General features: G+C 43.2%; 2 protein-coding genes across 6 annotated transcripts in view; one reads left to right on the plus strand and one right to left on the minus strand.

Annotated features, from left to right (window-relative positions):
* Positions 1 to 1,526: 1,526 nt before the first annotated feature.
* Positions 1,527 to 7,669, minus strand: KIAA1143 (KIAA1143 ortholog). 2 transcript variants are annotated; one of them, XM_019416504.2, is made up of 3 exons: positions 7,488 to 7,668; positions 2,689 to 2,833; positions 1,527 to 2,006 (listed from the first exon to the last, which is right to left on the minus strand). In XM_019416504.2, the coding sequence occupies exons 1-3, from the start codon at positions 7,593 to 7,595 to the stop codon at positions 1,792 to 1,794; spliced, it is 468 nt and encodes a 155-aa protein (XP_019272049.2). In that variant the 5' UTR covers positions 7,596 to 7,668; the 3' UTR covers positions 1,527 to 1,791. The 2 variants fall into 2 exon arrangements, with proteins under 2 accessions (XP_019272049.2, XP_053754218.1); XM_053898243.1 differs by having other exon boundaries at positions 1,877 to 2,050; positions 7,488 to 7,669.
* A 100-nt stretch (positions 7,670 to 7,769) lies between these two features.
* KIF15 (kinesin family member 15) overlaps positions 7,770 to 17,785 on the plus strand; it is a 77,860-nt gene continuing 67,844 nt past the window's right edge. For all 4 annotated transcript variants that reach the window (XR_002071819.2, XM_019416498.2, XM_019416496.2 and 1 more), the window contains exons 1-3: positions 7,770 to 7,875; positions 16,333 to 16,375; positions 17,101 to 17,284. Coding sequence is in view for 3 of the 4 variants with exons in the window: in XM_019416498.2 (XP_019272043.1) it covers positions 7,857 to 7,875; positions 16,333 to 16,375; positions 17,101 to 17,284 (246 nt within the window). In the remaining variant the exon portion in view is untranslated. The remainder of the gene's footprint in view (positions 7,876 to 16,332; positions 16,376 to 17,100; positions 17,285 to 17,785) is intronic.

The raw sequence follows: 17,785 nt of genomic DNA on the forward strand, positions 1-17,785 counted from the left end.
GTAGCTTGCATGTCCCGAATTGCAACCGTCTACCATTTTCAAGTAAATCCATTTTGCTCATAAAATAACTGACTTTTATTTTTAAAGGTAACGAATTCTCGGAGCACAACAGGAAAGGAGGCCTCTTAAGGGAACAGGAAGGGCAGGAGGCGTGGAGTTCTCGGGTGTCAGCAGGAGGTACCACTGAGCCACAACTTTCGGTTTATTCTTCTCATGTGTTAACGAGTCCAGAGGCTGGCAGTCCGTGGCTGCTGTAGCAGCTCCTCCAGGCATGCTGCCAAGACCCAAGTGCCTTCAGTCTTTCCACTGTACCACCCAGAGCAAAGGTCTGCCTTCCTTAGGCCAGAAAATGGCTCTGCTCTTGATACGTTCCATGTATGTGCTCCTGACAGTATGTAGCGAGGAGGAAGGTTCATGCTTGCCAAATCTGCTTTTTTGTATCAAACACCTGGAGGCTTTATTAAGTAGACTTCACTTGTATCTCTCTCTCTTTTTTTAATGTTTATTTTTGAGAGAGAGAGAGAGACAGAATGCCAGCGAGGGAGGGGCAGAGAGTGAGGGAGACAGAATTCGAAGCAGGCTCTAGGCTCTGAGCTGTCAGCACAGAGTCCACTGTGGGATCCGAACTCATGAACTGCAAATTCATGACCTGAGCCGAAGTCAAACGCTTAACTGACTGAGCCACTCAGGTGCTCCATCTCTCTCTTCTTTTAATGTTTATTTTTTATCTTTTTTAACACTTTTTTTTTTACCTTTATTTATTTTTGAGAGACAGAGACAGAGCACAAGTGGGGGAGGGGCAGAGAGAGAAGGAGACACAGAATCCGAGGCAGGCTCCAGGCTCCGAGCTGTCAGCACAGAGCCTGATGCGGGGCTCGAACTCACAAACTGTGAGATCGTGACCTGTGCCGAAGTCAGAAGCTTAACCGACTGAGCCCCCCAGGCACCCCTTTAATGTTTATTTTTGAGAGAGAGAGAGAGAGAGAGAGCGAGAGAGAGCATGAGCTGGGGAGGAGCAGAGAGAGACGGGGACAGAGGATCCAAAGCAGGCTCTGTGCTGACAGCCAAGAGCCTGAGGTGGGGCTCAAACTCATGAGCCGTGAGATCATGACCTGAGCAAGTTGGACGCTTAACTGAATGAGCCACCCAAGTGCCTCTCCCTGCTTTTATACTGTTATCAACTATAGTTACCATGTTATATATTAGATCCTCACTTGTATCAAGATCACTTGTATTAGGTCCTCAATTGTACAAGACCCACTTCTATCTCTAAAATTGCCGGGGCTGTTATACGGCTACCTTTGGCAGGAGCTGGGGAAGTATTCTTAACTAGCCACATTATCATCTTCCTCATCCGAAGTGGGCTTCTGCTCATGAAGATACTGAAGATTTTGTCATTTAATGACAAAATCATTAGATGACAAAATTCTCAATAGCAATTATGTTAAGTTTTTGAATTTTACTGATCAGGAAAAACACTCATAACGACATGTAACATGCAGGACAGATTAATATGCACAACATAATCCCAGTTTTGTTTAAAAAATATAATTTACATACACACATACATGCCCCACACATGGAAGTTCCAAAATGTTAATAGTTGGTAATATCTACAGAGTTTGCATCATGTCAAAGGGGTATTGATAAACAAAGTTTTTATCATACATTTTTTCCGAATTTTCTAAATTTTCTGTAATGAACTTGTATTATCTTTAAATAGGAAAAAGATGCCATTTTAAAAAATACCCCATATACTCTAAAGGAAGACCAAGTCCAAAATATTTACACTTATTCAGTTTCATCTTCATTGTCAAAAGAAAGGAGGGAACTGTTCTTGATTTGCTTTTGTGAGTTCTTTTTAACGGAGTCCTGCTTATTTATTTGACCTTCATTTGACTTTTTCTTTTTTGAGCTTGCTGTTAGACCTGAATATTTTTCATCTGAGGAACGCTTGACTGGTTTTCGATACATGATTCTTCCATCAGCAATAGCCGGCTCTTCATCTGCAGCAAAGACAAAGTTAAAGAACTTTCTTCTCTCATTTTGCCTTTAATGGAGAGTCAAATGGCAAGAAAAATCTCAGATGGTATTTAAAGATGTCCTGAGTCCATTCGATCTGGTCTTCTCCACTGCTTCTAGCTACATACCCACAAGATGGGCAGTCACTTAATAAAAACTCACTTCCTGTGAAGTATTCCATAACATTGCCAGTCCCCAATTAGTTATAATCTGGCTGTATTTTGAAGTGTTTTGAAAAGTGATTGTTTTGAACTCTAGCATTTTTCCTTAAAGCAATGTAATTAATATTTAGGAATAATGAAAAACATACCATGTCGCATACCGCAGTTCAGGCACTGATTAAATAAATACACCTCTGTTGACTAATTTGTAAACCTAACCACTTTTTTTTTTAAACAGGATGTTTTTATTTAAATTTGCACTTTATCCTTGTAACAACCCAATAAAGTAGGTACCAATCATTATTGTCTCCATTTTATTGATGAGGGAACTGAGGCTGAGACGTGAAATAACTTGTTCATGATCACACATCTGGTGAGTGTTACAGCTGAAGTGTGAACCTAGGACCGTCTCCTTCAAACATACCATACTATTACATAAGATAGTTTCGTATGTCAGGTTCCTTAAATTGTTAGAAAAAAAAAATCAGATTACTTCCAGACATACCTGCTTTGGCAGCCTTTATTTCTGCTTTAATTTTCATGACTTCTTCAGCTGACAGGTCTCCCTTTTTTAAAATCACCACTTGGGGCTGTTCATCTTCTTTGTCACTGTGATCACCATCTTCATCTGGGAGCTGAAGCTGGATTCTCTAGGGGAAAACACAAACACCACATGCAGACGTCTGACCTTGAACCAAATACAACCATGAGACACCGTGATTACTAATGGAGAAGGGTAACTTTATTGACAAAATGTGTTTGGCAGTGAATTTCCAAGTAACTCTTAAGAGCCTAACCCTGCCACACTAGGGAAGAGATCCACCTGCCAGTTACCCTGAAGTGCCTGCCCACAGGGATTAATTTCCATCTCAGCAGGACCCCAGCTCACGGTTCCCAGTGTCAGGGGCCCTCTGCTTCAAGTACTGCCCACCCAGCCGACTCGGGGCAGTGCTGAACCACATCAATTCTGTCTGCTCTTCACCAACTGTTTTCACTTCCATCTCTTCTCAAAGTTAGACAAAAAATAATCAACGCCGAAGTACAGAAGGCAGCAAGTAAAAGGTGTTCTTCCACCTCTGATTATCTCTCCTCCCGTCTGACAGCTTCAGTCAGGTGGGTATCCTACAGCCATTTCCTAAGTGTATAAAAATATGGAAGTATGGAAAACATTCTGTATGCAAAAAGAAGACTGTACATATTATGGGACTTGATTTCTTTTCTTTATGAAATTTCCCAAACATAAAAGTACAGAGAATACCAACAGAAAACATGTACTCACTATACACATTACAAGCGGTAACCTTGGGTCAGTTGATTCATTTTCAAAAAATGTCAGCTACCATAAAAGCCCCACTCCTCCAACTTCTTTTTTTTAAGTTTATTTGAGAGAGAGAGAGAGGGAGAGAAGGAGAGAGAGCTCACGCACGCGTGCATGTGGGGTAGGGGGCAGAGAGGGAGAGAGAGAATCCCAAGCCGGCTCTGTACCGTCAGTGCAGAGCCTGACTCGGGGCTTGAACTCCTGAACTGTGAGATCATAACCTGAACTGAAACCAAGAGTCGGATGCTTAACCAACTGAGCCGCTCAAGCACCCTGCACCCCAATTTTTTTACTCAAAAATAATCTTTGTATAGCACCTTGGAATTATCTGTTAATATGAAATTCTGTATTTTAAAAACCACTGCCTAGTATTTAATTATATATATGGTCATCTCATGGTTTATTTGACCAGTACCCTGTACGTAAAAATTTTGGTTGTTTCTAGTTTTTTCCACTATGCACACATTTTTATTTACTTTTTCTACTATGCACTTATTTTTGTTCAATTTTGTGAACTCATGTGTAAGATAAATTCCTGGAAGTGGAGTTGCTGCGTTGAAAGGTATGTGCATGCACCGCACATTATTCAAATAACTTGTTACTGCACCTCTCACAGAGCCCTCCTTGTCTCCCAGACAAGGCAACAAAGCCCTACGGCACCTGGCCTAGAAACAGAGCTTTCTCCTACACCACACTCATGGCCTCTGGACTCCAGCCGGGTTGGAGGACTGCAGACACATGACCATATTAGCTCCTTTGCCTCCCCTATCTCTGCACCAGTTCCTAGTGCCTAGAAAGCCCCACTGCCCCTGATGTATACCTGCTCAAGCTGCCTTCTAGACTTAGATTCTTTAGAAGTACTTTCCTGATCTCACCTTGTCTTCCTTCTCACACTGTGCATAGCTCATAGGGTACATGTACCATACTGAGTTGCCAATATTTTTCTATCTGGTTCTGCTAGGTGAGTTCCTTTGACGTTCTAGAGGCTCAGAGCCTGGCAAACAGCAGGGGCTCAAGAAGTATTTGTTGATCTATTCATGAATGACTAATAGGATGAAAAATGATGAACCTGAAAGCCCTGGCCGGCAAGTTACAGGCAAATTCGCTCATTTTGTCTACATCCCAAATCTGCTCGATCACTTCACAAGTGCATTCTCTTTAATAATATCCATGTTAGTTCACTGATTATTCATTAGTTTTGCATTATTTTTTTCTGAAAGTTTCCAATAAATGATCACAAACTAGTAGGTAATTAGTACTAAAATTTTTAAATGTTTATTTATTTTTGAGAGAGAGAGAGAGACGGAGCACGAGCAGGGGAGGGACAGAGAGAGAGGGAGACATAGAATCCGAAGCAGACTCCACGCTCTGAGCACAGAGCCCGATGTGGGGCTCAAAACTCATGAACTGTGAGATCATGACCCGAGCCCAAGTCAGATGCTTAACCAACTGAGCCACCCAGGAGCCCCAGTAAGTATTTTTAACCAAGGAAATGGGACAGTGAAATAAAATAAATCCTGGGGTGCCTGGCTGCTTCAATAGGTGGAGTATGCGACTCTTAATCTTGAGGTTGTGAGTTCAAGTCCCACAATGGGTGCAGAGGTTACTTAGAAATAAAATCTTTAAAAAAATTCCTGGTGTTTATTAGACTGAGAATCATTAATTCTGACTTCTCTTTTTGTTTATACGACTGGCTGGAAAATAAGAGAAATGGTTAAAGAAACAGTGGTTGTTCAAAGCCACTCCTGAATTGACTCTCAAGAAGGTGAATAAGGTAATTTAACTTGACTATATAATGATTTCCCATGAAACTCTTCTTTTTGTTAACTAGATTACTAGATTGACTAGATTACTAGATTGACTAGATGACTAGATTGATGATTATATTGCCAACCTGATTAAGAGTGCAGTTGGTTTCTCAAACACAGAAACATAGGGGTATTTTTCTGTGGAAAAGTCTCTTGCATAAGTTTAAGTCACTGATATGAGTTGGAAAGTACCACCCCCACCCCAGGTTCTCCTAAAACAGCATTCCCAGCTAGAATCTTCAGGGTGTTAACTACACACACATGATCATCACAAGGACTTCAAACAAACTATAAAATTAGGTTTCATAGTCTCCTCATTGATGAATCCATATCTGTTTTCTCAAATCTCATCCTTTGTGTCATCATCACCGTTTTTGGTCCTGGGGATCCGTCACTCCCTGATCAAATTCTCTCTAACCAAAAATGGCTCCTTGTTGCCAAGTGAATAGTCCATATGGCTTTCTCTCCAACCGGTTCCTCAATCACACAGTCCATGCTTTACCATCTTTTTTTTTTTTTTTAAAGATTTTACTTTTAAGTCATCTCTACACCCAACATGGGGCTCGAACCTACAACCCTGAGATCAAGAGTCGCATGCTCCACTGACTGAGTCAGCCAGATGCCCCGCTCACTCACCATCTTTACACCTTTATCCACCCTTCCTTCCATCTCTACCTGCTGACCTACCCATGCTCAAGATTCAATCTAAGTTATCCCTTCCTCTTGAAGCCTTGCCTGATGATAAGCACAGTCAACAGAACTGGTCACCTACTATTTGGTCCAGGCACTGTGCCAGGTGCTAGGAAAATACAGAAAGATTAAGATACTAACTCAGAGAGTTTGATTTAGTGGTGACAATCACAGGAAAGCAAGTAGTTGCAATGCAAAAAGATGAATATCACAGATATGGACAAAGTGAACAGAGGAAAAGTATTTGTAGGAGCTTTGAAGAGATTCACAGAGGTGGTGACCTGTGAAGGCAGAGACGAAGCAGCGAAGAAGGTTTTTTTTTTTTTAATTAATCAATTTATTTTTATTTTTTATTATTTTTTAAATGTTTATTTATTTATTTATTTATTTAATATATGAAATTTACTGTCAAATTGGTTTCCATACAACACCCAGTGCTCATCCCAAAAGGTGCCCTCCTCAATACCCATCACCCACCCTACCCTCCCTCCCACCCCCCATCAACCCTCAGTTTATTCTCAGTTTTTAACAGTCTCTTATGCTTTGGCTCTCTCCCACTCTAACCTCTTTTTTTTTTTTTTTTTGCGAAGAAGGTTTTAAAAGAATATGGTATTTTGGAGATACATCTCTGTGTTCTTTCATTTTCTTTCACAATGCCTGGACTTAGCATATTCTCATTGGATTGAGTAATTTCACACAAGTCAATCTTGTTTCCTTTACTAAACTCTTAAGTGACTTGAGGGGCGGGTATTAGTGAAAGTGCTAGACACAGAATGCTAAGTAAATTCTTTATTTCTCCACACATCCCCTAAGCATAATAGTCTCTTCCTACTTAAAGAGATAGGGCAGGTTTTGGCGTGAACCAGTTAGGGCTGAAGCCTGGGAGGGCTCAGAAGTTGACTCCCACTGATCTCTATCCTTAAACTATAGAGGGACTGCTCTTTCCTAAAGCTCCTCTTCTACTTAGATCCAAAATATTCTTAAACATACTTTTGGTGGGGAGAAGGAGGAGGGAGGTGTGGTTGTTAAACAATAAAGCATAACAATAGATCCAGGGCATTCTTCCAAAGATCCAGACTCCAGGTCTAGGACATCAGGTCATTTGATCGAGCGGCCTTCAGTAACTTTATCTGGAAAACGAGACTACGCTACCACCCATCCTGCTAACTACAGGTTTTGGGATAAGCAAGTAAGAGAGAGAAAAGTGATCTTTCTTAACCATCTACCAAGGACGAGGCGCTTTACCTGGGTCCAGTCATTTTCAAGAATACAACAGCACTACGAAAAACGACAAATATCTTCCTGGGTATAAGAGGCTGTAGTAGTTTGAAGAGGACCAGCCTGGGGACTGAAGCCCACCCAGATTAGGGGCTGGGCGCAGGTGAGGGGAGGGACCCGTCACTGCCAGGCAGGCCTTCAAGTCCAGGCAGAAGCCGGAAGTAGCGGGAGGGCAGCGTTTCTCCGGTAACGCAATTGCCCTGGGCTCACCTTGGTCTCCACGGTGGGCCCTTCTTTGTAGCCGATCCTCTCTTTGAAGCGGGCCAGGAACGCCGGCTCGGCTGGCCGCACATACGAAACCTGGTTCCGCTTGCTCATGGCTGTCCCGGGAAAAGACAGGTTCCCTGGGCCCGCTTGAGAGTGTACATTGGTTATGGCGCCTGCTCGTGACGTCACGCAGTCCCCGCCCCCTGACCGGAGGCCGGGCAACATGGCAGCCCCCTTGCTGGCGTCAACGTCCGACCGGAGCGCCAAATTCAAATTTGCGGCCATCTTGAGCGTTCGGAATCCCGGCGCGCTGCGCGGCTGGAGGTGGGGGTATCCGCTGCATTGGTCTTGGGATCGAGGCGTGAGGGCGCCATGGCGCCCGGCTGCAAAAGTAAGTAAGGAGCTCCGGCTTCGTGACCCTGTCTCCGCCCCCAAATGCAACTGTGCAGGACGGCAAGCCCCAGCCGCCCTCAGGGTTCCCGGCTGGGCGTGAAGGGCAGAAGCGGACCTAGCGTCGCGGGGCGTTTGGGACCTCTCTCGGACCCGCAGTCAAAACGCGGCTCGAACAGCTGTCTTCCCTTGTCTCTGTGTATTGGGCCCACGCCACAAGCCAGGCACAGTTCTAGGCGCTTGGGCTGAGCAGGGAACCGGAGAGCCCTCCAGGAGCTTGATGTCCAGCGACCTGCTGGTTCTTCCTTCCCGTTCTCGGTTCTGTCGTTTCGTCGCTGCCCTATTCCCGTGTCCCGACCGGGGCTGTCTCTAAGTATCCTTGCCTGAGGTCGGCCCTGGCTCTCACCACCTTCTACGTGTTTCCACGTTACTGACTGTCCTGAATGGGAGAACTTTTCATGCTCCAAGCACGTCTTTGCCTTCTGGAGGGCCTGCTGTACAATTTCAGATAAGCACAGGATGTCCTTCTATTATCACAAATTCCTCTTTTCTTCTCAAGGGGACCCGTTCCGTTTCTTCCTTTTAACTTTGGAGAGGAGCACTGCCGATTTTGATAAACCCTCCAGTTTTCACTAATCGTCCTTTGGCGTTCTCGTGTACGTGCCCCATGTCTTACATTGCCTAATCCTTTAAGGATTAGATTTTGAGCTAATTCGATGGATCTTGGTGAGTGGTATGAATGGTAATGAGGAGAGGCCGATGTTAGAAGATTGAAGAAACTGAATTTGTGGTCGTTGATGAGGCTTCCAACAACATTAACGCTTGCAGCTGTCAGTTGTAATTGTTTTCTGATGGATTTGTTGTTTTCGTTAACTTTTTAGGTCATCACAGTGTGCTCTCTTTTTCCATCTGAAATGTTTCTCTTGTCATTTTCAGTATTCAGGGAATATTAGCGCGCACATTGGTTCATTTGTGGAGTGAAATGTTGAGTGTGCGTTCTGCACAACCATGGTGTTCTGTAAATCTGGACTCAAACGAGAGAGTTGATAACCTGTGATAAAATTAGAGCATCTGTTTACATAATGGAAAGTGACATCTGTGTGTCACTGTCTATGAAAGGACTCTGACCTATGTGTAAGTGATGGGAACAAGGGTATTCACAGCTCTCTTGTGTGAAAATGGTGATTTCCATGGGAAACGCTTATGTTCCTTGAAGTCTCTTAACAACGTCAAGGTTGAGGACATCCCAAGTGCTGCTTGCATTTCCAGGAGTCCAGAGGTCTGGAGCAGGACTTGGGGAACTCAGGCAGTGCTCCCCACCACTGTTACTTTTGCCAAAGCTACACAGGGACTATTTCTTTGCTGCCAACTCTTGGAGAAGCTGCGAAGGAAGGGCAGGTGGGGAACTGGGCAATCTGGTGTATTTCCCACTTCACAGATCTTCATCTGCTTGAGGGGATGTAGCTGCCAAGGGTAGTTTCCAGAACAGTTGTTCTGTGTGAATATTTACTTTGAGCTTCTGTGCTATGAAATTAAGAATAGGGGCGCCTGGGTGGCTCAGTCGGTTAAGCGTCCGACTTCAGCTCAGGTCACGATCTCGCGGTCCGTGAGTTCGAGCCCCGCATCGGGCTTTGGGCTGATGGCTCAGAGCCTGGAGCCTGCTTCCGATTCTGTGTCTCCCTCTCTCTCTGCCCCTCCCCCATTCGTGCTCTGTCTCTCTGTCTCAAAAATAAATAAACATTAAAAAAAAAAAAAGAAATTAAGAATAGAAATAAGCAGAATAGGAAGAATAGAAATTAAGGTGTTTTTTTTTTTAACTGATGTCCTAGTATTTATTTATTCAAAGTTTATTGAGTGTTCACAGTATGTCAGGCACTGCTCTAGATAATGCTTTACAGTTCATTTGGAAGAGAAAGAGAGTAAACTAATATATATTTTGATGACTGTAAGTCCCTTGAGGGAAAACAGGCCCCAGAAGGGGAGTTAGAGTGATAGATAATTGGGTGGGTGTGTATGGAGATAAGCTGGTGTTTCCCATAATTCAAGGTCATGGAATACTTGACCCATACTTGACTAAATACTTGAGTAAGTCCCAAAAGTCAATACTTGAGAGCACAATACTTGAGTAAATCCCCCCCAAAATGTTACAGGCAGAAGGTACAACACGTGTAAAGGTCCCAAAGGGTGGCATGTTCTAGAAATAACAAGAAATCTAGTTTGGTTGTACTGGAGCAAGGAGTGTAATAGGAAACGAGTTGTGGAGGTGGTGATGGGGGAGGCAGGGGCCCTAGATCATGTCCGGTCCTGTAGGCTGTTTTAAGAACTTTGCCTACTCCGACTGAGATGGACAACCACTGCAGAGTTTTGTATTTTTGTTTTTACTTTTTTTTAACGTTGTATGTATTTTTGAGGGAGGGAGAGAGAGAGAGAGTGGAGGAGGGGCAGAGAGAGAGGGAGACACAGAATCTGAAGCAACTTCCAGGCTCTGAGCTGTCAACACAGAGCCCGACACGGGGCTCAAGCCCACGAAATGTGAGATCATGACCTGAGCCCGTTGGATGCTCAACCGATGGAGCCACCCAGGCGCCCCTAAAAAATAACTTTTAGAGGCGCCTGGGTGGCTCTGTCAGTTAGGTGTTTGACTTCGGCTTAGGTCATGATCTCATGGTTTGTGGGTTCGAGCCCCCCGTCAGGCTCTGTGCCGACAGCTCAGAACCTGGAGTGTGCTTCGTATTCTGTGTTTCCCTTTCTCTCTCCTCTTCTCCAACTCATCCTCTGTCTCTCTCTCAAAATAAATAAACATTAAAAAAAAAAAAGACATCCACAAGAATAGCAGCTTTAAAAAAAAAGAAAAAATAATAAAAAATAACTTTTAATTTTGCTACAATTTATGGAAAAATTGTGAGAGTAGTACAAAGAAATCTTGCATAATATTCTTTACCCGTAGTGACCACTTTCCATTTTGCCGCATCTGCTTTATCATTCTTTCTCCCTCCTCTCTTACCCTCCCAATTGTGTGTGTGTGTGTGTGTGTGTGTGTGTGTGTATGTATACATATTTTTTATGAGCCATTTGAGAGTAAAATGGGGACATGATATACCTTTACCAGTGAGTAAATATGTATACTTTATCAGTGAGTGATTTCTAAAAACAGGTATATTCTGTTGACTAATCACATTGCAGTTATCAAGAAAGTTTACATTGATATAGCACTCTTGTCTAATCCACAGTCCATATCTTACTTTTATCCATTGTCCAATAATCTACTTTCATAGTTTTTCTCTAGAACCAGATCCTTCATTGCATTTAGTACTGATGTCTGACTTTTTTTTTTTTTTTAAACAGTTTGAGATGTAAGTCAGATACGATACAATCCACACCTATAAAGTGTAAAACGGTTTTTAGTATATTCACAGATAATGTGGAACTATCAGCATCGTCCATTAGGACATTTTGGTCACCTCAAAGAAATCTCATACTTTCAGTCCTCACCCTTCCCACCTCCTTATCCCCCCACCCCCAGCCCCAAGTAACATCTACTCTTTTCTTCATAATTCAGAGTGGCATATTGAAATCTCCAGCTGTTGTTGTTGAATTGTCTATTTCTCCCTACTCTTCTGTCAGTTTTCACTTTGTGTATTTTGGTGATCTGATATTAGGTGAATATATGTTTGTATTTGTATTATCCTGAGGGGTTGACCTTTGTATCATTATAAAATGTCCCTCTTTAAAATTTGTTTTTTAATGTTTTATTTTTGAGAGAGAGACAGCGTGCGAGCAGGGAGGGGCAGAGAGAGAGGGAGACAGAATCTGAAGCAGGCTGCAGGCTCTGAGATGTCAGCACAGAGCCCCACGCGGGGCTGGAACTCCCGAGCCGCGAGATCATGGCCTGAGCTGAAAAGTCAGATGCTTAACCAACTGAGCCACCCTGCTGCCCCTATAAAATGTCCCTCTTTATCTCATTTATCTTTTTCTCAACATTTGTTGTTGTTTTGTCCAATTTTGGTTTAGGTGAGATACCGTTTTTAATTCTTTTACTTTCAGTGTATTTTTATCTTTGAATCTAAAGTGTGTTTGCTGTAGATAGTATATAGTTGGAGCATGTTTTCATTAGTCTGACAGTCTCTGCCTTTTAATTGGGTTATTTAATCCATTGGCATGTTGTTATTGATACAGTTGGATTTACATCTGCCATTTTACTTCTTGTTTTCTACGTATCTCACATCTTTTATGTTCCTCTGTTCTTCCTTTACTGCTTTTTTTTTTAAAGCTTTTTAAAAGTTTAAATGCATATCCTAACATTCTAATTAATTTAAGGTAGGCTTCATGCCCAGTGTGGAGCCCAATGCAGGCCTTGAACTCACCACCCTGAGATCAAGTACTGAGTGAGGATCAAGAGTTGGATGTTTAACTGACTGAGCCCCCCAGGTGCCCCTAACATGCACGTTTTATCAGAATTAGCTTTGGGTTTATACTAGCTTAATTCCAATGATATAAACCTTACTCCTATGTAGTTCTATTCCCTCTCACCCCCTTTTTTGATATTGACGTGGATATGTCAGGTAGGCAGTTAGATGTGAGAATCTGGTGCTCAAGAGAGTGGTCCAGGGAGAAAGTTTAAATTTGGGACTCGTCAACATACACTTAGCATTTAGAACTGTGACCCAAGAACCGTGAGATCATGACATGAACTGAAACCAGGAGTGGGACACTTAACCAACTGAGCCACCCAGGCGCCCCACCTTTACCATCTCTTGAAACATGGGTCTGCTAGCAGCAGATTCTCTCTGAGATGCCTTCTGGCCTCCATCGGTTATGGTGAGACGTCAGCTGGTCATGTAACTGGGTTCGCTTATAAGTAACAAGTTGTTTTTCTCTTGCTGCTTTCAAGATTTTCTCCTTCTCTTTGGCCTTCACCATTTTTACGATAATGTGTCTGTTTGTGGATCACTGTGTTTATCCTGTTTGGAATTCATTGAACCTCCTGGAGGTATATGTTGTTTTTTCAATGAGTTTGAGAAGTCTTTGGCTTTAAAATACTTTGAAAATTTTTCCCTGCTATTTAGCTTTTCTCTCCTTCTGGTACTCCCCATTACACCTATGTTGGTGTGCTGAATGGTGTCCCACATTTTTCTGAGGTTTGCTTCACTTTCCTTCATCTGTTTGTTCTTTGGCTTGTATAATTTCTGTTGATCTGTCTTTGAGTTTGCTTATTTTTTCTTCTACCAGTTCCAATATACTGTTGAGCCCTTCTAGTGAGTTTTTATTTCAGTTATTGTACTTTTTGGACTTCAGAGTTTCAGTTTTTCAGAATAATTTCTATTGCTATTCTCTGTTTGATGGGACATTGTCATCATTCCTTTAACCCTTTAATTATGATTTTCTTCAGTAATGTGAACATGTTTATAATGGTGACTTTGAGGTCTCCCAACATCTAGATGCTGTCATAGGCAATTTCTCTTGCCAGCTTCTTTTTCTTTTTTGTTTTTCATAGTTTATGGGTCATCCTTTCCTGTTTCTTTGAATGCCTTGTCATTTTTTTGTTGTTGTTGTTGTTGGATACTTAACATCTTAGATAATAAATTTATAGCAACTTTGGATACTGGCCTTTCTACCCTCTGGGGGTGGTTATTTGCCTGTTTGTTTAATAACTGGCTGGATTGCTTTAGTGACATTTGTTTCCCTCCCAACGTTAAGCCTTTGATGTTGCTCCTCAGAGAAGTCCAGTTTTGGGTACGCCCACAGTCACCCTGATGACTTTTGGTGGTTTTGGTGGGGATCTCTCCCTCTTTCCCTGACCACACGTAGCTCTTAAACTTCAGGAATACCAGCTGATTGCCCTGTTGTTTTCCAACAAAGCCTGGAATATTGCCTTATAAATCAGTCCAATTAGATTCTTGCCCTTTTGAAGGAAAAGTTTCTGAGGTCTGTGTTTGATATTTGTTCTCATCCCGGTAAAGCCACTTCCAGCTGTCTTAGGTCCCAGTTCTCACCTGCAATTTTTTTTTTTTAAATTTTTTTTTAACGTTTATTTATTTTTGAGACAGAGAGAGACAGAGCATGAATGGGGGAGGGGCAGAGAGAGAGGGAGACACAGAATGGGAAGCAGGCTCCAGGCTCTGAGCCATCAGCCCAGAGCCCGACGCGGGGCTCGAACTCACGGACCGTGAGATCGTGACCTGAGCTGAAGTCGGACGCTTAACCGACTGAGCCACCCAGGCGCCCCTCACCTGCAAATTAATAGGCCTGCAAGTTTTGTTTGAATATTGAATCTCCTCCTAATTGCTTCTCCCCACAACCTTCACTGTTCTTGAGTGTGCCATTGGGCTTGAACTTCTTGCTTTGTTGGAAATGAAGTCAGCTCCTTTGGAACTATCTCTTTGTGGTCTGTCTCTCCCCTGAGGCAAAATCTCTCATCCTAGGCTCTGGAGCTGGGGGTGAGAACAACAACAGTGTTCTTTCAGAGTGACACCTCTGGTCTAGTTGCTGAGTGTTTGTTGGGAGTGGGAGGGTGTGTGTGTGTGTGTGTGTGTGTGTGCACGTGAGTGCCCACCGCAGCAGCCTGGGGTCCTCTTGACTTGCCTCTCCTAGTGGAGAAACACTGTCTCACCAGCCAGAATAAGGGTCGTCAGGGCCCCAGTGTTCTCAGCACACTATGTCCAAGGTAGAGCCTCGTTCCACAAGTGGAGGCTGGGTGGAAGAAGGGAACCCCCACCTCTCAGTCATACTTACCTGGGATTTAGACTTAGGCAGCTGGCTGGAGGCTGGATGAGAAATTGGTAACCTGCTCCTGGGAAGAAAGCCCTCCAAGTAGGAACTGAGTGGGGGGAGGAGGATCCCTGTGTTCTCAGCTGCAAAGTCTGGAGTGGCGACTCCCAACTCGTTGAGCTGGGAGGGAGGGAGCCATCTTGGTTCAATAGACACTCACTTCTCTTGTGAAATTTCCAGTGATCTTGACTAGATGTTTTTTCATTTGCTGTTTGCCTTTATGGCTGTTTCTAGAGGCTTTAAGTGGCTTTTATCTTTTTATTTTACCAGTTTCACTGGACAGTGGGTCAGTATAGTTCCTCTTGCAGTCATGCTGGAAGTTGATCTCTGGCTTCTTTTTTGGCAGAATAATTCTGCCTGCTAGATTGAAAATAGGTGGTAATTGGGGGAATGAGAGAGTGAGAGAAAGAAAAACAGAGACACTGTTGTAATAGCTCAAATAGGTGATGTTGCTGTCATGGTGGTCATAGCAGTGGATTTAACCAGAAGTTGTAGGATTCTTGATGGATTTTGAAGGTAGAGCCAAAGATTGGCTAACAGGTTGGATATGAAGCGTGAGAAAGAAAGGGGTGAGGGATAACTCCAAGGTTTTCGGCCTGAGCAACTGAAAGATGGAGTTGTCATTAATCAAGGTGGAGAAGCATGTTTGGGGTAGGGGTGGGGTGATCAGAAATTCAGTTTTGGACATTTTAAATTTGAGACGTTGCCAACTGGGCCTCCAGCTGGAGATGTCAGGTTGGCAGTTGGATGCGAGAGTCTGTTGCTCAAAAGAGTGGTCCAGGGAGAAGGTTTACATTTGGGACTCATCAACACATACTTAGCATTTAGAACGATGAGTCTGGATGTCCTCACCAATGGAGTGGATGTGGAAAGAAGAGAAGGAAGATCGAGACCTAAGCCCTAGAATGCCTCACTGTCAAAAGGTCAGGGAGCCAAGGAGACTGAGGAGTGTTAGCAATAGAAGAGTAGGGTAGATAAGAATTGGATTTTTAGGGGCACCTGGGTGGCTCAGTTGGTTAAGCAGCCAGTTCTTTTTTTTTTTTAATTTTAATTTTTAATGTTTATTTTTGAGAGAGAAAGAAAGAGAGACAGTGTGAGTGGGGGAGGGGAAGAGAGAGAGGGAGACACAGAATCTGAAGCAGCTCCAATCTCTGAGCTGTCAGCGCAGAGCCCGATAAGGGGCTCAAACGCACAGACCGAGAGATCATGACCTGAGCCGAAGTCGGACGCTTAACCGACTGAGCTACCCACGTGCCCTTTAAGTGGCCAATTCTTGATTTCAGCTCAGGTCATGATTTCGGGGTTCGTAAGTTCGAGCCCTGTGCTGACAGCACAGAGCCTGCTTGGGATTCTCTCTCCCTCTTTCTTTGCACCTCCCCCACTCATGTGCACCCCCCCCCCAAATAAATGTTTTTTTAAAAGGATGGGATTTTACATTGCAATTTTTTAAAGTCTATTTATTTATTTTGGGAGAGAGAACGTGAGTGGGGGCAGGGAATGTGAACAGAGAGAGAGAATTCCAAACAGGGTCCATGCTCAGTGCCAAGCCCCATGCAGGGCTCGATCCTATGACCCTGGGATCATGACCTGAGCCAAAATCGAGAGTCCATCACCCAAACAACTGAGCCACCCAGGTGCCCCTATACTGCAATTTTAAATGCCTGTAATAACTTCTTGTCTGTTTTTCTAGCTGAGTTACGCAATGTGACAAACTGTCAGTCTAACCAACCAAGGTAAGAAAAAAATATTGTCACTGAGACCAAAAGAATTAGGGATGTAATATATTTTTTTTAAGTTTATTTTTTTATTTTTGAGAGAAGGTGGGGGGGAGCATGTGAGAAGGGGAGGGGAGAAAGAGGGAGAGAGAGAATCCCAAGCAGGCTCTGTGCTATCAGTGAGGAGCCTGATGTGGGGCTCCATCCCACGAACTGTGAGATCATAACCTGAGCCGAAATCAACAATCAGGCACTCAGGTACCCCACCCATGCGGATGTAGTATTCTTAGAACGTTTAACAAAGTAAGGGATACTTGTTTCAGCATAAAGCTCAGTTCTTAGCTACCTGGAAATCTGGAAACATCACACTTCTTCCCCAACTCTCCCCCCATCCTCTTACCTTCCAGGCTAAAAGATGGAATCAGTAACATAATTCTCCCTTGGGGTGACTATTTTATTATGGCTGTTAAGAGGGAAATCAGAGACAAGCAATGCTTAGAGCTCCGTGGAATCAACTTCCTTTGAGTTGATTTCACGTAAAAGCTTGTGATGATGAGTATCGTGAAGCAAATCAGTAAAGGGTGTGAGTCACGTGCGACACTTCTAGAAGAGGTGAATGTAAGTGAGTAGGTTGGGGGCTTTGTTGGGGAATCTCAGTATGGAAACATTACAGGCAGTATGGGACTCAGATCCTTTTTTAGTTTTCTCCAGTAAACTTAGACTGGTACATTTCTTGTCTTTAGTAATGAAGGTGATGCCATCAAAGTTTTTGTGCGAATTCGTCCACCTACAGAAGGTTCTGGATCAGCTGATGGAGAGCAAAACTTATGTTTGTCTGTGCTCTCCTCTACCACTCTCCGGCTGCACTCCAACCCTGAGCCCAAGACCTTCACATTTGATCATGTTGCAGACATCCACACCACTCAGGTAATGATAATTTTGGAAACTTCACTTTCCTTTTGGATAAGATTCTATGATTTGCGAGGATTTCATTTCTGGTCTCTTTAGTTTGATAGATCTCAGATAAGGAAGCTCAAACATTAAATATTTTAGATGTCATCGATTTTAAAATATTTTGAATTTAATTTTATTAGGTTTTTTTTTCCTTCATCAAACTTTGTACCAGAATGATCAGCCTGCTTTACTTTTCTCTCACCATCCAGTGATGGTGGTTAGTGGAGGTGTATTTTTCAGAGCCAGTTGGGTGATTGATAATAAGTTTGGTTCAGCTTCCTAGTTTAGGGAGAGTATCTTAGTTGTGGCCGCTGTAACAGAAATCTCAAAAACAGGGGGGCTTAAACAGCAAACATTTATTTCTCACTGTTCTGGGGATGGGAATTCTAAGATCCAGGCCAGGAGATCTAGTGTCTGGTAAGGACCTGCTTGCTGGCTTTTAGACAGCTGCCTTTTCACTGTGGAGAGAGAGAA

This window comes from Panthera pardus, unplaced genomic scaffold, assembly GCF_024362965.1.
Source record: "Panthera pardus isolate Hobbes unplaced genomic scaffold, ASM2436296v1 HiC_scaffold_8, whole genome shotgun sequence".
Lineage (NCBI taxonomy): Eukaryota > Metazoa > Chordata > Mammalia > Carnivora > Felidae > Panthera > Panthera pardus.